Source organism: Penaeus japonicus, unplaced genomic scaffold (assembly GCF_977035675.1).
Source record: "Penaeus japonicus unplaced genomic scaffold, GWHDUDI00000001_assembly GWHDUDI00000026, whole genome shotgun sequence".
Classification (NCBI taxonomy): Eukaryota; Metazoa; Arthropoda; class Malacostraca; order Decapoda; family Penaeidae; genus Penaeus; species Penaeus japonicus.
In genome coordinates, this window is record NW_028234428.1 from 32,844,198 (window position 1) to 32,861,697 (window position 17,500).

Below are 17,500 nucleotides of genomic sequence, written 5' to 3' on the forward strand. Positions count from 1 at the left end.
CAATGGTAGGGGTTTCAGTGATATAGTAATGATACTGTTATGTCATAGCAATCATAATAGTAATATTCATATAAATATATATCATATATGATATGATATGATATGATAGAGTAATGATATATGATATAGTAATGATATACTATGATACACTAAAAAGAATTATATGATATATAATATGATATATAATAATGATGACATAATGTGACATGATATGATGCAGTAATGATAACTTATAATTAATATGTGAAATGGCATGACAATTGAAAATATAATAAATACATATTTGATACAATAAATTAGTGATAATGATAATAAAGTAAATCACGATTATGTTAACAACAAAGATGATAATCATGACGAGAACGGAGAACGCACTGGAATGCCCTCCTGCGTGACGCCGGTATACGTCTGCGACACCAGACTAGTGAGGCCACCGTACAAGCCTAGGCCAAGCCCCCGTATTCCAGCGGCAATGTGCTCAGCTCCACTGGCTGTCTGCTTGTTGCGGAGCCTCTGACGGTGCTCCTCGTGCTTGTCGTCCATCGTCACGCGGCCGACAGCATCAGACAGCGAACCTGAAAGGGGGCTGTCCTTAGTACAGAAGATACAGCCTGGTGCACAATATAAAAGAGTTGATTGCTCGACCTAAAAATATCCAACAATGTTCTTGATTAACAATCTAAACTAATTTAATTCTATTTTCAAACACTTCTTCAGTAGCTTTTTCATGTCTCAAGATACTGCATATTCTGAAATGTTAAAATTCCTGAAAAACCTGATGCACAATTAACCAAGATATTATATATGTCTATAATTCTGTAATAAAATTGCAAGCCGTTTTCTCCTTCAATATTAAACACAGCTGCCATATGATCAAAGTTATCAGCAATATATTCACAAATCATGAACTGATATATGAACCTGTCACTGGGATCTCTTCTTCCCTACAATTTATGACATAATTTATTACTTATGTTTCTCAAAGCTTCATTTTAGATTTTCCAAAAACAGTGGTACATTATTTTTTTAAATTTTACTTGTCAAACTGCACAATTTTTGCATATCAACTTGAATCATTTCATTAACCTAAGTAAATTCAAAAGTGACAAATCTATTTCACAAACTATCAAATTCATCTAGACTGCCACGAAAGATATCATATCCACAACAACTGCACTTGTACCATTGGGTCACCAGAGATATTAATCATTTCCCCAAATTCAAAAAAACTTGTAGCTTTCCCATACACTCGAGTCATATGGCTAAGCCTTCTACTCCTTCTCTTACTTTTAATACTCAATCGATAAACAATACATTGTATCTACTGCATGATATCTATCCTGCAGGCATACTTTCCACCAACAACATCTGACCTCCGTTCTCTGTTCACATACTAGCGTATTTCATCTTCCTAACAAAATCTTACCATCATCAACCCACAAAGCACATTTCTCAACAGCAGCCATATAACCACATTGAACATCTAGGGATTCATACACGTAACAGGAGGGCACTCATGACAACGAGTCAATAAATCACCAAATGACAACAGCGTATATAACCAAACACTTGTAGTAGCAATGCACGCGAAGGTTCAAGGCGGCTCTCATTCTCTACCCTTAAGACTCCAAAAGCGCTTTAGAACAACCCTGTTACGCCGGGTGCCTTCTGCCCACTTGGTAACAAGACCGCCTATCAGCTGGATGGGGTGTTGGCACGGATGAAATAAAGATAAAAGAGATTAAGCAAAAACTTAAAAAGAGGAAAATTCTGATACAAGTTAAATAAATCACTTTTGCAGCAAAAAATAAGTCTTCATAATTTGTGAGCAAAAAATAAATACTGACTGACAGTAATGACTAGCATAGCTGGCAAATAAAATATATATAGACCAAAATTACAAAACATGAGACAAAGGGGAAAAAAAAACAAGTTTTGCAAAATAAAAGCTTGCTGAATTTCCTTGTAAAATCACAAAAGCTAAAAAAAAAAAGGTGACGGGTATTCAGGTGAACGTAGAAAGAAGGAAAAATCAAGGAAGCAAATTAATCTTCAGGGAATCTTCAAGATCTTCCATTCTTTTTACAATTATTTCTTCATCTTTTTCCTTTCCTAATGGTTACATTATGTTCCATGGGTTCTTTCTCTTAGTCCTTAAAAAAAATATCAATATATATCTAATGATACAATCCCACATTAGCTGATTTACCATAAAACTCAAAAATTCCCTGAAGAGGACATAAGCTTAGGCAAAACAAGGTTTCACAAAACACAAAGGTGAACCACACAAAATCAGGATGAAAAAAACACAGTCTTCTTCATGGTATACCACACAAACAAAAATATGCTATATACAAAATTAAGTAATCTACTTCCTCAAAAAAAAAAAAAAAGACTCCTCAAGTGCATATTTCTTTCCTAGAGAAAAATTGCATTAACATATCATCTGTTATGAGTGACCTTGCTATATATGGTTAATGCTAACTGCTAATTCATCTAAAACAAGAATGTTTAAAAAAATACTATTTCTTATATTAAAACTCCCCAAAAAATTATATATATTACTATAAACATTCACAAAAAAAATCAAAATCTTTAAACATTTTCACAATATCTATATCAGAATTGAAAATAACAACAAAGTTTAAAAGCAAGACAAGAGAGTAGTCATCTAGGCAGAACCAATCCTAACAATCTATATAACTACCATAACAATCAGCAAACTAAATACGATTCTGGCAGGAGCTACACTAAAAGAAAAAAAGAAAACTCTTAAAAAATACTACGGACAGATCCTCCTTAATTCGCCTGCCCATTCAAAGTCAAACTTACCAAACTGAAAAGGTAGTACCTTAACATCTACTTCACTGCTACTTTAAAAAACACATCAATACACAGCAAAAGTTTATCTCATGTGCATATTAGGAGTGTCGGCACACATATGGCAACACATTCTTTGCTCAAACACACACTCAAACACACACAAACACACTATATATATTTGGTTAGTGGCACTTCAACTTTAAAGAATCCTTGCAATCATACAAACCTGTTGATGCATTACTAGCACAAAAAATAAGGTTCTACAGCTTCTGTAAGGTATATGGTCTAATGGCAAATATTACAGTACTTCAATACAAATACAACCCAACTGTATTCACCAAAGCCTACATGAAAAAATAACTACAGGCTGTAAGGTTTACTTTCCTAATATCCTCAACTACTAACTGTATCCTTCCAGCCTTTCGTGTATTCTGATTTTCAAAAGGGACTTGCTCCTTTTATGCTAAGAACCTTTCAAGCCCGCCTCCTTTCCTTAACCCATTCACACCAGGGCTGTTTCGGCTCTGACTGGTCAGAATGCCGGGGTTTTCAAACGCATAAGCCTAATGCCTCAGGACTCTCGGGCGCCCTAGCCGCAAGCCTGGGCTGTTTGCTCGCTCACGCCGAACGCCAGCCTTGACCAAATATCTCGTCGCCGGCGTCTGATGCAAAATCCACGAAACATGTCAGCACGTCCTCCGGCGCGAATGGGTTAAGGTTCATATTGTCTGGCTGGGCACTTGGACAATCTATTTTCTTTAATATTATTCTCGGGAAGATATATCATGTCAACTTGTAAAGGACTATCAGCATCATGATTATTTTGTAAGGCAACTTGATTGAGCATACATAAAATTAAAGAACTATAGCAAGTTGCAGTATCATAATATATTGCCTTCTTTGTTTAACCCTTTGGCTGCGGTATGTTTTAATAAGTGTATACAGCCTTTATACAGCGTGTCAGCATTATCATATATCCAAGTCTAGGCCTATTGCTTGCCTTGACAGCAAATGATGCTATCTGCAACCAATGGGTTAAAGGAGTATCCTATGAATGTCTAAGATGAAAAAAAAAGAAAAAAAAGAAAAAAAAAGAGGAAAAACTAAACAGTAAATCAAATCAATAAAAAAGAGTGGTATTAAACATCAATATGGAAGAAAAACAACAGAATCAATTAATCTAGATAACTAAATTTATTTTTTGTGATACCTACCATAACAAAAAATAAAAACAACTTCTAATCTAGTGTTGATAACTTCCAATCAATAGGCATACTTAAAGAGAAGGAGATGAAGGAAATCATTACTTGTGTCTATTTTTCAATTAAAAGTATTAGTAATACAGATCCCTTCCTTAAGTACTACTCTGAGCTCTTTCTTGTTTTATAAAAATGTCGCCCACCGACACCAGCAGATCCTCCATAAATAACTATAGGTGTGTATAGGTTACAGTGCAAAATATCTATTCCAGATCAGCAATACAAATATCATTTACTTCTACACAATCCTTTAACCCATTCATGATGGGATGTATTTTTGCCTACTCCCGCTTACGTCAGGAAGATAATAAGCGAGTGGCGATATTTTTCGACTACGTGATAGGAGATCAACTGGCACGAATGGGTTAAGTACTGAGTAAGAAATAGAGGAGGAGGAGGAGGAGGAGGAGGAGATTTCACTAACCCTCTAAAAGGAGTATTGCATAAGGGAAAATTTTTGCATATTTTCTACAATCTACAATCTATTCTCTTCACAATTTGTGTACTCGCAATCACACAAAGCGCAAATGTTTCATTCTGTACTCGTCTTTGCAAATCACAAGAAAGTTGCTCGCAAACCCTTTAAAGGCGTGTCTAGGTTGGCTTCAAACTTTTTTTTACATACTATAACAGCACAATATTGTTCAGCAAATTTCAGACTATCAGAGGCTATATATATATATCTATTCTCGGAGGTGACTCTACAGCTCCTCTAATCCCCTTGATAGTGCTCCTGTGCTTAACCAAAAGGGGGATAATCCTTGAGTGGAATTCCAAGCTATCTAATGTAAACAATGTTATCATCATTATAATATTATTGATGATTTGTGAAGTTATATATCCTTGGGCTTGTCTTCTTTTGATTGCTTATATTCTAACAAACAACAATAAGTTTCTTTTCTATGTAGTACTCAAACTAAAGCTCTCCCTTTGTCTGTTGTCGTGAGTACAGATTCAGTGGCGGAACTCCCAAGGAACTTTTGTATAAAGTCATTAATCTGCCTAAATTTGAAGAAAGTACACAGTAGGCATGTAGATTGTAGAAAGCACACAAAAAATTACCCTTGTGTGATAGCCCCTTGAAGTCTAAAAAGAATCATCTTTGAAAAATATAATCAAAGCATTACCCAGCAATGACCGTTTGGAAAGATAAGATACAAGATGAGACAACAACTAACAATTGTAATTACTTTATTACACATCTGGAAAAGTGGTCTACAATTTTTCTTTTTCCCATTACCTGTCATGTTCTATCCATTAGCTCAGAATAGCACTTATCTTTTAGGAATCAGGGAGACGTGTTCATTAAAGTGATGCTTATGTAAAAAGTAAGATTTTCCTCCATGGTCTTTCTCACTCAAGATTCTGCTCTGTATCTTGTTAAGAATTAATGAATTGTTTTTGAGTTTAATCTGCCTTGTGACGAGATGTTGCAATAAGTGTCACACCCTGAAACAAAAGGCTGAACGTTTACCTCACATCAATCGTCCTCTTGTGACAAACGCACTGGTGGAAGCTACACATAAATCACTTGCAATCAACAAAATTACAATAGATATGGTCAAGTACAACAAGGAAAAGCTGATCATGAGACTCTTATCTACAGACTCAAATCACAACACAATAAAATCCACAGTACGACAGCTGAAAAGGAAAAGCAAATATATTGCAGCAGGCCAAAAAGCTTACCCGTCACCTTGGCAGTAGAATTGGCCATGCCATGCGTCACGTTCCACACAAGACCACCAACAGAGCCTTCGTGAACCAGCTCACTTACGCCCTCGCTCACGTCAGCAAAGAAACCAAACGGATTACCTAAGAAGTCGGTCGATCCTAAAATGCTCATGGCTTGGGACTTCAGCTCCTGAAATAGGTGACATAATCAGCAGAGATCCAGAAATAGGTGACATAATCAACAGAGATCCAATATCCATCAATGTAACATTATTATACATTATGCATCAATATTAACATGAGAAAAACAGTTTTTAAGGCTAACTGTTACTTCTCTTGTAGATCAATATCACACATCAAGTTATCCTTATCAAAGTATCTGCAGGATCACACACAAATTATAACTTACCTCCTTGTAATGCTTGGTGATGCAGTCAAACAAGAAACGTGATGTCTCAAAGGGATGGCATCGCCTGAAGGGTTCTAGGTTAACGCTTGCATGCTCGAAGCGGACAAGGGTAAGACCCATTTTACGTTTAATATTCTGGAGGTCGGGGCTTAGTTTTTTCGATGTTAGGACACTTAGCCTGACTTGGTTAAGTTGAAGTTCTAGATTACTAAAATAGTATCTGAAATAATGACAGAAACAGAGTTAGTACCCTTGCATCAATCTCCATAAGTCCTTATTAGTGGAATCCTACATAATCATCTCCAACTGCTTGTCTTTATTATATATTGTACTCCTGTTGTATTTTGTTTGTCTTTTTGAGTAAATCAGTGCATATTATTTGTTGAATTTTACATTTTTCTCCAATACAAACCAAAACAAAAGAGTCTTTTGCCATTGCCCCCTTATGGGAACTCATACAAATATTTGTAAGATAGAATCTCTATGGCAATTTATTAAATCTATCCTCCCATAAAAAAATAAATATTTCTTTTCTTTCCTTCTTTCAAATCCATTTTATATAAACCAACATAAATAATTTAGCTACCTTGAAATCATATGATAAATAATCAAACACACAACCTATGAACCAATATAATTTGTTCATTCGGACAAAGACTTAGAAAATGCCCTTGTTTCTGTCAGCCCATGAGATTCACCATCATCCTTTGTTCTACCTTGTAGCATTGACCGAGGTGGCAGCAGCTAGCATTCTCCGCATGTCATACTGGTGTTCCTCCACCTTCTCCAGTTCCGAATCCGACTGATCATAGCCAGCCATGAGGAACAACTTGAAGAGCAAGGCTTCCTCTATTGTCAGTGTGAGGTTCTTTAAGGTCACCATCAGGTTCTGTTTTTGAGATCATTTAGTCATTATTACTCACTATTTGACCATATGCACTACAAAAATAGCTTAGTTAATACAAAATATAAATAGCTCAATTTTTTTTTTTTTTAAATGTACATATTAACTAATAAAAAGCATTAACTCACCTTGAAGATGTAGGCATTGCTGCATGAGGATACCAGATGATGGGCAGTGAGATAGAGAGCAGGGAGATGTCGTGTTTCATCCATCTTGCTTTGTGGAGTTACATAGAGGACAACAGGACACTGAGCATTCAACAGCTGATTATCCACCTTTAAATAAGAAAAGTGAAGCACAAAATTAACAACTAATTACCCAATAAATGTAAGATAAAACATATTTTCTCCTTCCTTCTTTCATTCTTAGTTTTCTTTAAGACGTGGCCTTTCACAAGAAGGTTGAGAAATTCTTCCTCTAATCCTTGGGAGCCTTAACCCATTCATGCCGGGGCTATTCCGGCTCTAAATGGTGGGAATGCTGGGGTAATCGAATGTATAAGCCTAACACCTCGGGATTCTCGGGCGCACTAGCCACGAGTGAGCGCTGTACGCCTGCTCAACCTGAGCGCCGGCCTAATGACCAAATATCTTGTCGCCGGCGTCTCACCCAAAAACCACTGAATGTGATAGCAAGTCAACCGGCGCGAATGGGTTAATACAGAAACTAACTACCCACCCATGCAAAACAAAGTAACCTAAATACTTTTCTGAATACAAGACATTCTATTCTCTCTCCCACCCAAATGAACATAATATATACAGCTACTCACCTGAATATCTCTGACACTACAGTGTACAGAGTGATGTTGCGTGGAGCTCTGGTACTCAAAGACAATATCGGTGAATTTGGCATAGATGAGCTCCTCTGGGGGGCTGCGCTGGATGACCGACAAGCCTAAGCCCCCTCTGATGTTCAGCTGGATCTGAGGACATAGAGGACATCGAGTGAGAAGGCTGGCAGATGTGGTCAATCGTCTTTCAATTAGCTCTTTTTTGTTTTTGTCTTTTTTACTGCAACTGGAAGAGGAGGAGGAGGAGGAGGAGGAGGAGGAGGAGGAGGAGGAGGAGGAGGAGGAGGAGGAGGAGGAGGAGGAGAAGAAGGAGGGGGAGAAGGAGGAGAAGGAGGAGGGGGAGGAGAAGAAGGGGGTGGGGGAGGAAAAGGAGAGGGAGGGGAAGGAGGAAGAGGGGGAAGGGGAGGGGAAGGGGAGGAGGAGGAGGAGGAGGAGGAGGGGGAAGGGGAGGAGGAATAATTAAGAAAAAACACAAAAATACAAGAAAAGAAGAAGAAGAAAAAAAAAAAATCACCTGCACTTCCTGAAGATTGGATCCCTCCTTGACCTGCTGAGTTCCAGCGCTGGTCTTCTTAATGGTAGTCGTTCCACCTTCCTCGCTCACACTCACCCAGTCTCCGCTCTCGGTTCGGGCCACCATGGAGGCGTTCTGTAATTGGAGAAAAGATCATGCACTAATTTATGAAGGAGGGAGCTGGTTCCATTTATATCAGTGAGTTTTCAAGAGTGTCTGTGTTTGGTTAAAAAAAAAATATATGTTCTTCAAAATAATATTAGGATTATGAGTAGAGTCTAGGGTGTTGGGTGATTAATGTTTGTTTATATATTTGTGCACCTGCTTGTATTTGTGTTTATAGCTATGTATATTTTTGAGACAAATTGGAGAAAAAATGAATGGTACAGAAGTGAAAAACCCTTACAATATATATATAAATATATAAATATATATATATATATATATTTTTTTTTATAGATTACAGTGTAATCTATAAAATCCAACACTGCATGTGCATGTGCCATAAGTTAGTGAAAAACCCTTACAATATATATATATATATATATATTTCCAAGGAAAATACAGTGTACTTCTATAAAATCCAACACTGCATGTACATGTGCCTGTATGTGCTTTTGTTCTTTATATTCCAAACATTTGCACCTTATTTCAGTTGCATAACTCACCTTGCTATGAACATCAGTAATCTGCAGGACTCTTGTTGGTCCATCTGTGTCCACCTTGACAGCTAGCACTCCTGAGCCCGGCCGCAATCGCTGCCTGGATATAGCTTGTTCCAAAGGTATTCCATTCTCCATTGTTCCATAGTGGACCATTTGGGGCGGACCCAGCACTACATCATTCCCTGAAAGCAGAAGGTTTTTCTTTTTCTCTCTCTCTCTTTCTTTTCTTTATTCAATATTTTCTAATATGAATGCATAATCTATTTCTGGGGAGAGGGATCTACTATAGCACATAGAAATATACAAAATAAGAATTAGTTAAAGATTGTTTAAGGGGTATGCTGCTAATATTTTATAATATTTATCTATAACATTATCATTCAGTTAGTTCCTGCATCAATAAGAATAATATGCAATAGATGTGTAGCATGCTTCATTTCCATTCAAAATATTTTGTTCTCCAAAAATAAAGTTAATGTTCAGTGCTCCATTCTCAAGATTAATGTTAATTTCTTCATACATAAGATTAATGTTCAGTTCTTCATACATAAGTTAACATTCAATAGCATGTTTAGCTTGTGATTCAGCCTGATTTCTCTACATACAAAAGCAGTTATTTGTTCTATCAATTTTCATAGCGTCTTACACTAAAACATTATTATTATGTTAATTTCAACTTATTCTTCAATTATGTGACTTAAAGCAAGGGATTAATAGCAGGATCAATCCTTCTGTCGAGGGATCATACACAAATGATCTGTCTGTACTGACAAATCATCTAAATGCTCAAGGTATCAGTTTAAATTATGTATGCCTCCTGTCTATCAATAGTATCAATTTCCCATATTCAGTCAACAGTTAATGGATTAGCCATTCATTTGAACGATCCAAGGGTACAGCCTGGCGAAAAATAAAATGATCTTCATAAAAACAGTCATAAATGAAATGAAGCCGAAAGTCATCACTAATACCTGTGAATAGGCTCTCTGGACCATATCAGTATTTTTTTTTTTTTTTAAGTACAATTTACCTACAATATAGCCTATGCTCTGTCCTGCTGAGCTGGAATTCGGCTTAAAAAATGAATACAGTTGCTGCTGAATTCAATTAAAAATTAGTAGTACCAAGACAAAAAACTAGTACTATATCAAAAATATATATACCAGCAAAGCATCAATAAAGATAACAATAGTGATTTACCCAGCAAATTAAATAAATTACAAATTTTTTTACTAGACACACCCAAAACTAATCCCATTATATACCTTATGTAAAATGAATGAAAGTCAGAGTACACTCTTGACTCCATAAAACAACACTGCCATTGAAATAAATCTTTAAAAACACATTTTTGCAAGATGAACATGATATGAAAAGCACAAAGTTATTTTCCTTTAAAATATATATGAGAGACAAGGATTCCTTATGATAGGAAACTTGCAAAAGGAACTATCATTCAACTCCTGCTATCCTCATATTAATTCTCATCCCAAAAGAACATTTCCAGATTTAAAACTTTTTGAACTACTGTACGGATGGTGCAAATTAAAACTGTAACGATACCTGTCACAGTAACACTCCAATATTAATTTTTAATCTTTTATAATGGCCAGGACCATATATAACAAATAGGGGCAAAATAAATAAATAATCATAGAAAAAATAATAATAAAATATATAGGAAATTCACTGATTAAAAAACAAGAATGCTAAGTGAAAAACTAAAAAACTAGTCTTGGGTTTCCCTATACAAGTAGCCTATCTCTATGAATATAATCCATTTCCCCCACATTTGGGCTATCCTTTTCGCCAAGATGATTCCCCGTGACGTGAGAGTAAAATTAAAGAAGCTGACAGTAGTGGCTGGAGTGAATGAGCAACAGACAAAATAAAGCACAGAGGGTTTATCCAAGTATTACTTCTCTGCTTGGTTCGACTCGCAGCTAAAGCTAACTTGTTCTATTCATTATCAAAGCTTTCAAAAATGTCGCCAATTTCTACTATAAGATACTATTCTATGGGTACATATCCAAAAGCTATTTCAAAGCAAAAGATTCAAACATTTTTTTTCTATCAAAAGAAGTATTGTCTACTTGGATGTGCCCTTCTACTTTGAATACCTACACAGCTGCCATGACCCCCCACATCCTGCCCCTGTAATAGTACAAATTTATAGGAATCACTGAAAAGCCAATTCATCTGTAATCCTTAAGACTATGCCAATTTAACATGCAGATCATTCATTCTGAGTCTCAAAAGCCAAAGCCTTAGAGTCTAGCTCTTTATTTTTCACTTCCTCTCATCATTAAGATATTCTTAAATGTTTAAAATTGTTGTAAATTCTCCCTTGAGATCATCTTCACTGACCATAATAAATGGTCATGAGAATGTCTATTTCTTATCATCAGTCAATTTATCTTATTTATATAATATATATATTTATATATTATATTATATATATATGTAATATATGTAATATATATATATATATATATATATATATATATATATATATATAATATATGTAATATATATATATATATATATATATATATATATATATATATATATATATATATAAATTTTAAAGAGAAAATCTCTATCTGTCGCCTCTTCCTTCTACACTCCCAAAATATCATCAACTCTCAAAATATCATCAATCATAAAATTTACTAAAATGAACAAAACACAGTCCATATAAAGCATTAAAAGCAAAATCAAATCTATGCAATCATAACAATAAAAATCACTAATACTCACCAGGAGCCAATCCAAGGAACCCATCCTTAGCCTGCACGTACATGTTGACGTGCACGCAGCAGAGTCTGCCGTCTTCGGTGAACCTCCACGTTTGTGTGAGGGACCTCCTCTCGTCGGGCTTTCGCAGCATCAGGGGTGTGTATTCTGTGGGCTGTGGTGCTGGACCTGCGATGTCTAGGACCTGCAATTAAGATTGTGACTGAAGGTCAGAAAAAGGGTAGATGGAAGCAAGTATTTCTATGATGAAGCATCTTCTGTTAAAAAGCCTAAGATGAGTTCTGTTTACCACTGTTTTATGTAAGAACAAAGTGTTGCTATCAACATAAAAAACATTTATAACCCAAAGAAAAAACATAATACTTGTTTATCGTGTTATGTTCTACTGAACATTAATCTGAAGACAAATCGTAAGAAAAAAAAAAGCAATCAAAAAAACGTGAGGAACAAGAAAAGAAAACAGAATCAGCTGAGAGAAATCACGTGACTCGCAAAGGAAAGTTGATGATCCGCTTCATAACCCAAATCACCATCATCATGCACATCAGGGACAAACCTGAGTCTCCCTGAATTAACACAAAAGAGGAAGAAGAAGAAGAAGAAGAAGAAGAATTTGAAGAAGAAGAATAATTTGAATAATTTGAATAATTTGAAGAAGAAGAAGAAGAAGACAAAAAAAGAAAAAGCCTCCCTCTACCAAAGCACATGTGCAATTATTCATCTAACGTCACTGTGAGTCATACCAAGTACGGCTGCCTGTTCTTGAGCTTCCGCCTACGGTCAAGATCTTTCACCTTTGTCACAAGAGATTGGACTTTGGATTTCCTGCTCTTAGCGGAGTCCCTTGCCTGCACATGCACCAGATACATTTTAATTTTCTTATTTTCTATCTATCCATGGCACCTAACAAGTGCTACATTTGCATTGCAGCATCTCGCATAACCTAAAAGGCCAAAGCTGCATGAACAAAATACAGAAATGCACTGTATAGGTTTTAATAGGCACATGCATGATGAAAAAAAACAAAAAAAACATCAAGTGATGATTAATGAGGTATCAGGATTGATCTTCTACTGCAATCCTTTTAAACGAGGCTACGGTGTGTATTAAATTATCGAGAAATGGTTAATGCCATAAACAAAGGAGAGAAAAAAACTTGGCACATCATGAACCTATGAAAATGTATGCACAAAATATATATATAAAAACGCATCTAAAACAAAAGCATGGGAAACATTCCATAAATATTTTCGAGACAATATACACCTTGAAATATAGGCATCATAGCACCGACTAAAACGAAACATCTAAACAATTACCAGAATATTAGAGTTGCTCCGTGACTTCTTGCTGGATGGATCGTGAGGAGGGGACGACCCCTCGTGCTGCAGCATCCCTGTGGAGGTCATGCGCCACAGCTGCGTGCGTGAGACTTCCTTGCGGGCCAGTTTGACCCGCGTCCCCTCTGGCACGTCCAGGACTAGCTGCTGGCACTCAACATCGGTGGGGTCTAAGGTTACGTCGCTGCCGTCGGCACTGCTACTGCCACAAGCCCTGTTGGTTTTAGGGGCATGATAAGGGTTCCTTTGAAGGGCAGGGGACACTACTTAAATCCAGTCTAAGTAACAGATGATGATCACAGACTTAAGTGAAAACAAAGGCAACATGGTTCTATGAAAGATCATTCTGACAATTAGTATTCAATTTTTTTCTGGGTTTCGATATTCAGTATTCTTTAAAACCTTCCCTCTGAGTAGCTTTCCCTTCTAAGTATCTTTACCACCTGGAATGAGTCACTTACCAGTGAATCATATAGCCACCTTTATATATCTTATAATTGCTCCCTTCATTAAAGCATTATCAATATACTCTGCACATAATAAGTCATTACTATGACAGTTCATTGTCTTGTGATATATTATATATATATTTTTTACATCTTTTATGGTTTGCTTTCATGAAATTTCTTTTATTTCTAAATTTCATGCACCGAGTATACAAACAAACATTTCTCAATATATGATGTAAGATTTCTAGAAAATCTGACATACCTGAAAAAAATAGCTATCTCTAAAAAAAAAATTACATATCTAACTTTGTTGCAAAAGATCTCATAACCGAACATTCACTAACATGAATCCTAACTACTTCTGTCAAGTCGAACTTACATCTCCCAAAAGGCCAGTCATATAACTAATCCCACATACAAAGAATAAAATAGAAAACAGAATAAAATAAAACCAATAAATAAGCTAAAATAAAATAGATGTTGCAGTGAGTGCATGAAGTGTTATAAGGAAGGTTGTGCCTAGCAAGGGCAAGATTTTGTAGTGGTAGTGAGCACCATAAACTGTTTAAAAAGCCTATACATTGCAACTAATTTGATTTTCAAGTATTCCTAAAATAAACATTTGTCAAGAAAGTATTTTGGTAAGATAGGAGAGTGTGCACACTTTTCAATGCTAATGGCATTTTGGTCGGTTCTATCATTAGTATTCGCAAATCAGTAATTTTGTTAATAAATACATCTCCGGTAAACACTTCAGCGTCTTTACCTTATATTTTCAAATCTGCATCGAACATCTTTTTTTCTTACATGACCTAAAGGAAATCAGTAGAAGAAAATATATTGCATGCATTATAAAAAAGAAGATGAAAGAAAAAAGCAGAGCAAAAAATACTTTCACACATCTATTAGATTTTTTTCCTTTTGTCACTTCGACAAGTCCCTTCCCTTCAAAGAAGACGGAACAACCAGCCCAGATCTTTTGTCTTCTACAAAATGCAAATAAAAGAAGAAAAAAATGACTTTTGAAACACAAAAAAGGTTAGGAAGAGATTCCTTTAACCATCAGATCATAAGTCAGCAATCATCATCCACATGCATATCTATGTGGGTTACATTTGGAGTTGATACTCGGCATTTAAAGACATTTCTAAAGCCTTATTTACTTTTCACGCTAAAAATCAAGAGGGAGAGAGAGAGAGTGAGAGAGTGAGAGTGAGAGAGAGAGAGAGGGAGAGAGAGAGAGTGAGAGAGAGAGAGAGAGAGAGGGAGAGAGTGAGAGAGAGAGAGAGAGGGAGAGAGTGAGAGAGAGGGAAAGAGGGGGAGGGAGAAAGAGAGAGAGAGAAAGAGAAAGAGAGAGAAGGGAGAGAAGAGAGAGAGGAGAAGAGAGAGAGAGAGAAAGAGAGAGAGAGAGAGAGAGAGAGAGAGAGAGAGAGAGAGAGAGAGAGAGAGAGAGAGAGAGAGAGAGAGAGAGAGAGAGAGAGAGAGAGAGAGAGAAAGGTGGATGCATGTGTGTTTCAGTCCCCTTGTACCGTTGTCACTCCTCCCAAATTATGGTTACAAGGAACCTAAAGAAAAGAAAAAATTGTTATCAAAGATGTTAATGTTTCACAGCCCCCAATGAATTAAGTTTCGACACACTCCATATCCTGTGATCTGTATCTTGTGGCATAACCAGCATTTTGAGTAAATCAGAGATTCCTTTCGTAAAGATTATCTGTAATTATTTGTTTGTTTTTGTATTTTCTCTGTTTTGTTTCTTACTTTTTTTTGCTTTTTGTCTTTATGTATGTGTGCATGGGCCTGTGACTGTGTGTAAACAGAACAATAAGTTACAGGTTGTAGAGATTTGGAATAGCTGCTTCACTGTAAACTATGTCACTATTCCACTCACTAATTCCTATATAAGAGGAAAATCCCATGCAATGTTATTTTGCCAGACAGGAACAGATGCAAGAATCAACAGCACAATCTGGGCAACCTCTTTAACTAAGAGGAGAAGAAAAAAGTTTCAATCGACTTGAAATTACTGAGTACAATAATACACTTTGGTCCTTTAAAGAATTATCATAAAGTACCAGCATCTGCCAAAAAAAGGTATGCTACATAAAATGTTTACACTACAACAGGATTTCTATGTACAAAAAATCTAAATAGTTTCTTAACACATAATACTACCATTACAGTACTTATATCTAATATCTGACAGATTAGAGAGAAAAAAATTTCTGTATGTAAAAAACAATTTACCTTTTCCTTTGGATTATGCTGAATCATTCAACTAACAATTCAATCTTTTAATCATCTTCGGGGAATTGATTCTTGCAAAATCCTTCACACTGCCTTTTCAAGCAGTCAGGCATTCACTCCTTCAAAATTTGCTATGACTATGCTATATAATATTACAAAGAATCATAACCATAACCAAACAGAATTTGTACATCATCATCAATAAACAAAAATGTCCATTCAAATTCATCACCAGTTAATATAAGGCAAAAGCTGGAGAATCCAGTAAGCTTCCTGAAGCACAAAGCAGTTCCGAACAATGGGATGAGTCTATTCAAAGGGACCCTTGGCCTTGTCATTTCAGTCTCATCTGTGACTGCCACCAAAGAGGTAATCTATTTTAAAATTCACAGCTGGCCAAGATACAGAGTAAAGGAACAAAACCAATGTCTATCTCAAAGATAATGCAATATTCAATTTGTATATTCTTTCTCTAAAAAACAGGTATCAGTTATGTCCTTCATACCACCACTAAGCTAATAACAGTCTTAATTTCTAGTAAAAATTCAACAATTACCATAATCATTCTCACATTTTGAAGCGACTGGCAAAAGACAAACATGAATAAAAAAAAATCAATCAAGGATAGAAGTATAAAAAATAGTAAGCTGTTTCTCACTGACAAACTGCAAATCCCTCCTTGCTAATAAACTAAATTCTATCTTACTATAAAAAAAAAAAAAAAAAAAAAAAAAAAAAAAAAGTTGAGAAAACCATCCTTCTTTCAAAAAAATGACCTCAAAAGCCATATGAACTTACAGATATTCTGGGTGGGGGGCATTTCAATTATCAGAGAAAAGGACCTTCATGTAAAAATTAAAAAGTTGAAGTCGTAAAAGGTAATCATTAATCCACTGCTGATAATCCTGATGCCGTGCAAAATAATAACCACATACAAAGTGAGCCCTTTCTCCCTATCCAATCCTGCTATGGGAAAACTATTACAAAAACCTTCTCTTAAACAATAAATGTGGCAGTGACAGATGAATGCCATAGTAATAAAATTTACAAACTTACTGAGCCACTGGACACATGAAAAACTTACAACAATCTATCACCTAACAACCTAACAGCTTCACTATGCTATCAGACCTCAATTCTCTTCCCACGAATAAACATTGCAAAGATTCTTACAAGGTTGTCACTAGGGTTGCATACTGTTGGCAAAGCCTGTGACATTAAGTGGCAAGCTACGTGCGCACAATGAAGGCTGGCAAGCAGGGGACGAGTGGCAACATTCCAAAGAATGTGGGATACTTACATGAGTAATGGCAACCTTCTTCCCAGGGGGATAAAAGATACCATTAGTTAAAGGGCCTCTCAACATGGTGGGAAGAAAAGCATTTCCAAAAAAAGCCAATTATTTTTTACGTTTTAACCGCAGGAAAATGCTTGAATGTGAGCAGTGAAAAGGATACCAAGCACTGGCCCAGAAAACAAATTTCTGAAACTCATTACTTTCAAAAAAAAAAAAAAAAAAAAAAACTAAGAAAAAGAGAATAAAGACAAATAAATGATGAAAAAACAAAAAACAAAAAAAATAATAAATAAAAAAAATAAAAAAAGCAAGGCAAAGGTTTTTACAAAAAAGAATAGCAACATCTAAACCAAATGAATAAGATAACTC

The 17,500-nt window shown here is 35.8% G+C and overlaps 1 protein-coding gene across 1 annotated transcript in view; it reads right to left on the reverse strand.

Moving 5' to 3' along the window:
- Vps13D (vacuolar protein sorting 13D) overlaps window positions 1-17,500 on the reverse strand; it is a 58,941-nt gene that overhangs the window by 2,023 nt on the left and 39,418 nt on the right. The window contains exons 60-70 of the mRNA XM_086552409.1: window positions 13,118-13,352; window positions 11,802-11,982; window positions 11,166-11,195; window positions 9,045-9,223; window positions 8,377-8,511; window positions 7,842-7,994; window positions 7,198-7,344; window positions 6,882-7,054; window positions 6,166-6,385; window positions 5,772-5,946; window positions 376-575 (exon numbers count right to left, since the gene is read on the reverse strand). Coding sequence (XP_086408535.1) covers window positions 376-575; window positions 5,772-5,946; window positions 6,166-6,385; window positions 6,882-7,054; window positions 7,198-7,344; window positions 7,842-7,994; window positions 8,377-8,511; window positions 9,045-9,223; window positions 11,166-11,195; window positions 11,802-11,982; window positions 13,118-13,352 — 1,828 coding nt within the window. The remainder of the gene's footprint in view (window positions 1-375; window positions 576-5,771; window positions 5,947-6,165; window positions 6,386-6,881; window positions 7,055-7,197; window positions 7,345-7,841; window positions 7,995-8,376; window positions 8,512-9,044; window positions 9,224-11,165; window positions 11,196-11,801; window positions 11,983-13,117; window positions 13,353-17,500) is intronic.